Source organism: Musca domestica, unplaced genomic scaffold (assembly GCF_030504385.1).
Source record: "Musca domestica strain aabys unplaced genomic scaffold, Musca_domestica.polishedcontigs.V.1.1 26, whole genome shotgun sequence".
NCBI classification, from domain to species: Eukaryota; Metazoa; Arthropoda; class Insecta; order Diptera; family Muscidae; genus Musca; species Musca domestica.
The window spans coordinates 8,880,107-8,889,929 of NW_026712283.1; the positions used below are offsets into that span (position 1 = coordinate 8,880,107).

The 9,823-nt window shown below is 30.3% G+C and overlaps 1 protein-coding gene across 1 annotated transcript in view; it reads left to right on the top strand.

Annotated features, from left to right (window-relative positions):
- LOC101889288 (putative neural-cadherin 2) overlaps positions 1 to 5,952 on the top strand; it is a gene marked incomplete at its 5' end in the record, with an annotated part of 126,667 nt that extends 120,715 nt beyond the window's left edge. Inside the window, 2 exons of the mRNA XM_020034746.2 lie at positions 1,408 to 1,578; positions 4,700 to 5,952. Coding sequence (XP_019890305.2) covers positions 1,408 to 1,578; positions 4,700 to 4,845 — 317 coding nt within the window. The remainder of the gene's footprint in view (positions 1 to 1,407; positions 1,579 to 4,699) is intronic.
- Between the last annotated feature and the right edge of the window lie 3,871 nt (positions 5,953 to 9,823).

The following is a 9,823-nucleotide window of genomic DNA, read 5'->3' on the forward strand; positions in this document are numbered from 1 at the left end:
AACGTTAATATTTTAAAATATCTTTTTCCAGGACCTTCCAAACGAGGATTTTCCAAAAACTAATTTTTGCAGGTTTTTAGAAAATCCTCGTTTGGAACGTCCTGGAAAAAGATATTTTAAAATATTAACGTTTGGATGGTTCTGGGAAAAATTCTTTTAAAAAATCCTGGTTTGGATAACCCAGAAAAAAATTAGTCCTGGAAAAAAATCTTTAAAAAGTCCTAAAAAAAAATTATTCTTGAAAATCAAAGATTTGCGGCTCAGATAGTCCTTGAGAAAATCGTTTTAAAAATCTACTTTTATGGATCAGGTGGAAAAATCCGAATTTGGCGTACAAATGGTCCTTGAAAAAAAAATCTCTTAAAAAATCCACGTTTGTGGCAGATTGTACTCGAATATAATTCTTTAAAAAATCCACGTTTGTGGGCAGATTGTCCTCGAATATAATTCTTAAAAAAATCCACATTTTTGGGCCAGATTGTCCTCGAATATAATTCTTAAAAAAATCCAGGTTTGTGGATCAGATTGTCCTCTAATATAATTCTGAAAAAAATCCCCGTTTGTGGGTCAGATTGACTTCGAAAATTATTATTCAAAAAATCCACTTTTGTGGGACAGATGGTCTTTGGAAAAAATTCTTTAAAAAATCCACGTTTATGGGTCAGATTGTCCTCGAATATAATTCTTAAAAAAAATCCCCGTTTGTGGGTCAGATTGACTTCGAAAATTATTATTCAAAAAATTCACGTTTGTGGGTCAGATGGAAAAAAATCTTTACTCTTGGAAAAAAATCTTTAAAATCCACATTTGTGGGTCAGAGATCTTCGAAAAAAATTAAGAATCCACGTTTGTGGGTCAAAATGTCTTCGAAAATATTCTAAAAAATCCACGTTCTGGGTACAAATTATTTTAAAAAAATCCACAAATGGTCTTAGAAAAAAAAATTCTTTAAAAAAATCCTGATTTGGATATTCTAGGAAAAGAAATACTGAAGCATTATCTAAAATTAATATACCTTTTGAAAGTCTGGATGTGGAATGTATGTGAAATGATTTAATATTTTGTTTAAAACCTAAATGTTTTTTTAAAACCCCCTTAATTTTCCCCATTTATTTAAATAAAAGTTTAACATTTATTTAATTTTACTTACTTTTGTTTTACATTCAAACCAGCAAAAAATCCACAGTTTGCTATTCAATTGTGTATGAACAACAAGTTGTTTGTGACTTTTCTTTTGTTTACAACGTATATTTTTCTTCTTCTTCCCCTCACCCGCTCTCTCTCTCTCTCTCCACCACAATCATAATCAACAATCCATATTTTCCCTTTTTGTTTGCGAGTTGATGTTTTTCTGTTGTTGTTGTTGTATATTTACCTTAACTTTTATTCATTTCGCCCTACTTTTAGATCCAGTTGTGACATTGATGCCCGGCCAGGAATTGAATGTGGGGTTTTTAATGGAGGAACGCAAAAAACGTTGTGATAAGGACATCAATGCGCCACCGTTCGATGATTTGCGTAATTTTACGTACGAGGGGAGCGGGAGCATAGCGGAGTCCTTAAGTTCGTTAGCATCAGGTAAGTGCAAGTTTTTTCGCTCCCTCTTGGGCGTTATTTTTTTCTCGAGAAACTTTTAAGATGTAGAACTGCAATTTTATGACATTTCATGGCAAAATAATAGAGGGTTCCATGAAATGCGTTGCGTTTTTTTTTTTTTTATTTTAATGGGAAGTATATGTATTTATATATCCTGCTGATTTCACAGGAAATACGTTGTTTATTAGCGGGGTAAATGAGAAGTTTACGGAAAAAGTTACTTAAAAAACTCTGGCTATGACATTTCAGTGAAAAAAAGTTTTGTGTTGGGAGGTTGAGGAAAAACTTGTTTGATTTATCTTTCACCAAATAAATTATAAATATATATACTTATAATTTTCCGAAAATTCAAAACCACAATACCAATCTGGGTTGTAAAATATTGTGTCTGGATTATAAAAGAAATTCTTGGATCCATTTTCAATAGACAAAGTAAGCCTAAATTCAAAAGTAACCATTTTTTGGAGTGGGCATATTTTGCAACCTTTTTAACGTTTAGAAGTTAGAATATTGAGATTTTGTATGTAGAGTACTTAAGTACTAAAAGCTATTTTACATCTGTTTTTGGGATTTTCCATACATGCCTCAATTAGTACGTCTTTAACACTAATGTAAATTTTTAAAATTATCAATTTTTATACCCTCAGCCAGGGGTATATATCATTTGATACGGTAAAAACGTGCCTAGTCGAAATAACGGTTTTTTGAGCCTAGGTCTCTTTGGGCCAAATCCGTTTCAGGACATTTGGAGTCAATCTAGCAATATCCGGCCGTCCGTCTATCTTGCGGACTGATGCGCACGATAACTCTCGAAGAGAATATCCGAATTGGTCCAAACTTGGTACATCGTAATATATTTGTCAAACTTAGTTCGAGTTCGGAGATGGGCAATATCGGTCCACTCCTACTGGTACATCCACAGAAAGAGAAACGATAATCCGATTTTGCTCTAACTTTGCAAATCCTAATATTTGCGTCGGATTAAAAAAGGACAATATCGGTCTACTCCATCAAGTACCTCCCATCCCTCTTATAAAATGTGATGTAAGAGTCAGATTGTCTAATAATTGTACACATCCTAATATTTGTATAAACAAAGGATCTGGTGTAAATATGGAATACATCGGTCCACTCCTTCTGGTACCTCTCTCACAAAGGGTAGAAATATTCAAAAAACAAAATCTGCACAGAAAGAGAACCAGTAATCCGATTTTGCTCCAACTTTCCAAGTCCCAATATTTGCGTCGGTTTTAGGTCAGGTGCAAAAACGGACAATATCGGTCTACCCCATCAAGTACCGTGGGGGAGGGTCAAAATTTTGAATAATTACAACTCTTATAAAATGTGATGTAAGAATCTGATTTTCTAAAAATTTCGCATATTCTTATATTTTTTATTAAACCGAGATCTGGTGATATGATGGAATATATCGATCCACTCCTTCTGGTACCTCTCCCACAAAAGGTCGAGATTAACATCCGATTACATTTAGACTTGACACATCTGAATATTTCTATTAACATAGAATCTGTCGCAAAGTTGGTAGAGATCGGACCCTTTCTTCTGGTACCTCCCCAGAAAGGGTCAAAGTTTTGAATAACCTAAACGATCATAAAATCCGAAATAATCATCCGGTTCTCTTCCTATTTCACACATGCCATTATTTTTACCAACACAAGGTCTGTTGTCAAAATGGGATATATCGGCACACTCCTTCTGGTACTTCCTACACAAAGTCTTCAAAATGTTGGAAAACAAAACGTTCATAAAACGCGGAATAAGCATCCAACCCTCTTCAAATTTCACACATCCAAACATTTTTGCTAACACTAAATTTGTTGTGAAGATGATAGATATACCTTCTGGTACCACACTACAAAGGGTCACAATTTTCAATACTTATACCTGTCATAACTTGAGAAAGAAAACGGCGATTCTAATCGATTTGCTATACCAAAATATTCTACTTAACAAGAAATCTGATATGAATGTAATTTATCGAAATTTATGATTTTCGTATAAAATTGGATTTAATGTTCGATTTCCTTTAAAGTTTGCACGTACCAATATTTTTATCTGTATTAGATGAAGTCCGACGTTTCGGTCCGCTATATCGGGTAACTCACTCATATTTCCACATTTTCCAAAAACTTGCACATGTCTCCTATAAAGTATAGGAAGTAAACGATATAGTCCAAAGGTTGTATGTTGTAATATTTATATTTGACTTAGGGCAGATACGAGTTGGACGATATTGGCCAAGTGCTTCGGAACATCCCTCACCGTTAGAATAATCATAACTCAAGTTCGTATTTAGTCTTGACAATAGGTACTATATTTACTGATAGATAATTATCTACTAAGGCCCAAATTTTCGTATAGCCCCAGATAATTATTTCAAATTTTGTATTTGGAATCCGCAATATGCAATCTATGGCAGACCATTGGTATTGGGCTTTAGTTTAGTCCCCACATAACTCTACCTTTCGATATTCTGTATTTTAATCATTTTAGAGGCAATTTTAATTTTCTAATTTCTATGTTCCTTCATAATGGTGGAGGGTATTAAAAATTAGGACCGACCGAATTTAGCTGCAATTGTACTGGATCTTTCATTTATCTACTCGTAAGGTGGGGAAAATTTACTTTTATATCTAAGCAAATTAAATTACGAACTATCATTGGTGTCTTCGAGGATTGTCTATCGAAATAACAAAAAATGTGATTTGAGTGAAAATCGACTTAGGGCATTTCCGCTTAAGAATAACAACTTTCTAATTTCATAAAAATGTCAAAGTAATTATTGTCTCCTTCCGGCAAACTTCCGCCAGTATCTTTTTTGCTAAAACTACGGAAGCTCATTTTAAATACAAAATAAATCCCCATTAACCCATAAACACTTTCTTTGAAAATTCTTATTCCAACTTTCTCCCTTGTAAACTGATTATCACCGCCAAATCACTTTCAATTTTCCTCTTAAAATTCATTGGCATAATTTTATGGACACCTAACCGGCAACTTTTCTAAAAAAAAAATCCATTTATTAACTTTTGATAACATTACAATTAACATTTTTCTCTATCTCTTCTCGCTCTCGTTTTAGGCACCGACGATGAGAATCAAGACTTTAATTACTTAGAGACGTGGGGTCCACGTTTCAATGCCTTGGCGGCATTGTATCTGCAAGACAAAACGAAATTGAAACAGCCAACCAATGAGGAATTAACACAGGAGAGTGGTGTATTATAAAATTAAATTAAGTTCATAGATTAAATAATCCAAACTGGCAGTAGCAGCAGTGACGGTAAAGGCGAAGACGACGACGATGATGATGAAGGATCACAGGCAGCAGAGTACCCTTAAATCTCAACAACCTTGTAAATTACAATCCCCTTCCAACTGGAAACAGAGAATGAAAAAAAATCCAACCACAAAACGAAAAAAATAAATCCTAACAAAAAAATCCGGCATAAATGAAATGAACAAAAAAAAAAAAAAAACAAAACAAAAAGAAATAGTCTATTCGGAAAAACCAGGGCTACAGCTAAATGAGCCACTAAAAACAGCAGCAGCAAAAACCATAACATAAATATAAGAGAAAGTGTAAAATATCAGAAAAAAACGAAAAAATAAAAAAGTGACTTTTTTACATTAGTCCATAAGTTGTAGCATACCGAGAACAAAAAGTCAGTCAAAGTTACTGGGGAAAAATGGAAGTTATAGAGCATAAATAACGGTTGGAGCGCGGCATGGGGAATGGAGGCAATGAAGAGGAGAAGAAACAGCAAAAAATACCTACCAAATGGTACATCATAACAAATGCAACTACAACAGCAAAAAAAAAACAAAGAAAAAACCCTAACCCACATAATGCTTAGCCAGTAGCTAGCCAGGCAGCCAGCCAGCCGGTTTTGTAATTAGGGACGCGTAAAAGAGGTTGAAGGAACGAATGATTAAAATGAAAGAAAATCTCGGTAAATCGCCAGCAGGAAGCAAAAACGAAAATGAAAATCTCGGGGCGAAAAAAATTATATGATAGCTCGTTCTAGAGGATATATGAAGTAAATTGAAGTGCCGTTGTTGTTGTTCGGCTTTTTTTCCTTCTTTTTCTTCTTCTTCATTTTTGAAATGTAAGAAGAGCATATTAACAACATTTCCTTTAATTAGCTAGCTGGTCGGTCAGTTTGCCATCATGCTAAGCCAAAGGTGAGCTAATGGTCAACGTAGCGTATGATTATTAAAAGTGCATAATTAATTAAATTCATTATACGTTAGATATGGAATTAATACAATTTTGTTCGTCTTCAGTAGAGCATACCCAAATTAATGGGATTAATTATAATTAAAGGATTAAAACGTATTCAAGAGGAACGAAATCAGATTAAGGGTTCGAAAAGATGATTTTAAACACCTGCATATTTTGATACCTTTCAGTTTTTTTAAGGAAGTAAGACCCCGAAAATAATTCAATTAAAATAACTTCGAAAAGACTTTCTTTCAGAGGTGGATTTTCATATATATTTGATTTTTTTTTTTCAAAATCAAAGCGTAGTTGTTTTGAAAATAGTTTTCCAAGGGTCAAGCCACGGATTTTTAAAAATATGTTTTCAAGGATCAAAATAATTTTTTTTTTTTTTTTAAATCATTTTTATATGATTTTTAAGAATTAAAAAAGTATATTGGTTAAGAATAATTTGTTTTTAGTTTTCCAAAGATTTGTAATATAAGGATCAAACCGTGAGCTTCAGGGATCATAATTTGGATTTTTATAAATATTCTTCGAAGATAACAAAAATCTTTAAAGTTGATTTTTTCAAAACATGTCCGTGAGCTTTTAAAAACATTTGATAAGGATCAACAAGCCGACAAAATGTGAATTTCAGCAAGGCTAAAGAAATGGATTTTAATCAATATTTTCAAAAATGGAATTTACAGAGTATTTTCTCTTCGATAAATATAACTACAAAACGTGGGTTCTTTTTGAATCTTTGAACCAAGCTTTGTAGGATAAACAATGCTACATGATATCGAATGAATATTTTTAATGAATCGAAACATAGATTTTTAAAAATATTTTTGTTGATATTTTGTTTTTTATTTTGTTGAAAATGCTAAACATAGTTGATTTTTCGAGAAGATTTTTAAGGGATGAAACGAGGATTTTTTAATAACATTCTAAGGACCAAGAGGATACAATTTTTAAAGAATGTTTCCAGTGATTAAACCAGACTTATTGTAATATTTTTCAAGGATATATAATTTAAGTAATTTTATTTATCGTTGAAAAATGTTCCATTAGCTAAAATCAATCATTTCCTTCCTGATAGTTCTTCAAAATTATCTTAATTCAATTCATACCTGCCGATGGGTACTTCTTCAAATCTTGTTAAAATTTTAAGCGGTATTCCATACAAAATATTCTTCAGAAATACATTCCTGGTTTGAAAAAATCATATTGGACAGTAGTTGGATTAATATTCTTGAAATAGCCCATGATCCTTTGGAATGTCCTTGAAAAAATACCCTTAATACAATAACGGATAAGCGTTCAAAGAGCCTTTTTTTAAGAAAAATGTGACGTGTAGCACTATAAATTCCTTAACAATTATTAATTGAACGATAAATCTAATCCTAAAAAATATTTTCGCATATTGTTTCCAATGGCTATGCAAAGTCTCTTCAATAACATTTTCTAAGAAAAATAATTAAAATAAAAAAAATAAAAAATCTCATAACTCTTGGAAGGAAAGGGCTTCAAATCAACATTAAAAAAACTAATGATCATGTAGTCCTACATTTTTTTTAATTGATCGCCTATTGGTTGAAATATGTTATAAAAATATCCTTTGAAAATTCGTGAAAAAAATTCATTAAAAAATTCCCCATCTTTAGAGCCTTTTGGAAAAAATTCACTTACGATTTTCTGGAATATTATTTAAAAATTAAATATTATTCTTTGTATAACCCTTGAATAAATTTCAAAAAAAAATATAACATATAAAAAAAGAATAATTTTCTTCCCTGAAAAATGCTTAAAAATGTGGTGTCTGTATATTGAATAATCATTTACATATTAAGGAGATAGTTCTAAAAACTATCGCAATTAAGTTTGTACCTGTTTCGTGGATGGTTCTAAAATAAATTAAAATAATTATGAGTAAGTTCTTGGAAAAAAATATTTAAAAAATGGAATGCATTTTGTCTAAGGAGTCCTTAAATTATATTAGAAGAATTTAGGGAGTCCTTAAAAAATATTATACAAATTTTACATTTGTTGGAGGATAATATTTAAAATAAATTTCTTAAAAAAATCTTATCAATAACTCCACATATATTGACTGAAAAGTATCTGAAAAAATATTCCTAAAAAAATATACAAATAATTTAAAAATTTGACAGTTGCGGGTGTAAAGTTCATGATGGAACACCCTTGAAAATATCATCTTAGAAAAAAGATGACATAAATATACAAAATAAATATTTTTAAAAGAATTTATTTTTTTTGGATTGTCTTTCAGTAAATATTATAGAAAAACAAACAATTGTACCTGGAATGCTCCTGGTAAAAAATATATTATCTTTGAAATGCACGATTCTTTGTTGGATAGTCCTTAAAAATAATATTTTTGGAAAATTAATTTATATTTCTTGAAAATAATAATATGAAAATCTACTCTGATTCATTGGACAGAAAAAGTATTCTTACAAAAAATAATTTTGAGTCCTTTGAATAAAAATCAACGCTTATACGTTGAATAGCTCCAGAAAAAATATTTTCACTATTCCTTGGAAATTAAAGAGATTTTCCATAGGTTTGGAATCTAAAATACTGAAGATCCTCCACAAATATTCAGTAGATAGAATACTCTAAAGGGTTTCCCTTTAAATAGGTGTATTTTTATAGCAGAGCTTATGCAGCGCAATTTTAGAGATCCATATTTTTAACAAGTCGAAACTGAAATGAAGACCTTTCGGTAGTCAATCGTGGGCCTTTGACAAAACCTACTTAGCTACTTCTCACTTTAGGTAAACTTTTCACATCAACTTTATGTGGGAAATGATGTACCAGGAATACTTTTTTTCTGTTGCGAACAAAGCAATTGGTGTTGCCACACAAAAAACCACAATAACAAAAAAAAAAAACAACAACAACGAAACCCCATAGTAATTACGATTGTAAAACATAACAACAAGAAGTTAATGAAAGAAAAGGTTCTTCTTATTTACAAAAACACAAGTAAAAAACACATACACACCTACAAAACCGAGAAAAATAACTCCTCTGAGCCTCCTTAGCGCCACCGCAGCAAAACCCTAAATTGATGTAAATATTATGAATGAGTGTGAGTAAATGTGTAAATACATATTATGAAAATATAAAATATTTAAAAATTTATATAATTGTATGTATATTGATTTCAAAAATCATTAATAATAGAAGAGAAAAACCCTACGACTACCACTACTACTACTAGTGTTAGATATCATTACGGCAACAAAACACAAAAACAACATTTGAAATGGAATAATCAAAAAGTTTACAACAAAAAAAAAAAACAAATAATACCCGTATTTGTTAAGTCGACAACAATGAATAATACACATACATGCATACATTTAAAATTCATGACTCACAAAATACTAAAATGAAAATATAACAACAACAACAAGAAAAACATAAAACAATACAATAGCATTAAACCAAGAAATCAAACTGCATTTATTAGACTTTCTCACAGTGTAATGTTTAAAAAAAATAAAAAAATAAAGAAAAATAATTTAAAAATAAAGAAAATGAATTTAAAAATAAATATAGAAATTTCATAAACTATTACAAACATATTTATATACATATAGGTACAATTATTGTCTGTAGATTATTATATTTAAGCATAAATTTAAACTAAAAAAAATATATATATAAATACTAATTAACTAATTGAACAATATACATAGAATATAAAAAATATAGTTTAAATTTCAAAGTGAATAAAAGAAAACAATGGAAACCAGCAACTAGTTGAAATAATTTTCGTTAATGTTAACATTTAAGTATTATTGATATAAATTATGAAGATGAGGAAAAAAACACAAAACGATGGAATTTTTTTTAAAAAATAACTATGTTCAAAACTCTAAAAAAATACAAATATAAAAAACGTAAAAATATGCTAAACTCAACAGAAACAAAAAAAAAAATATTATAAATAAATATAATTTTAAATTA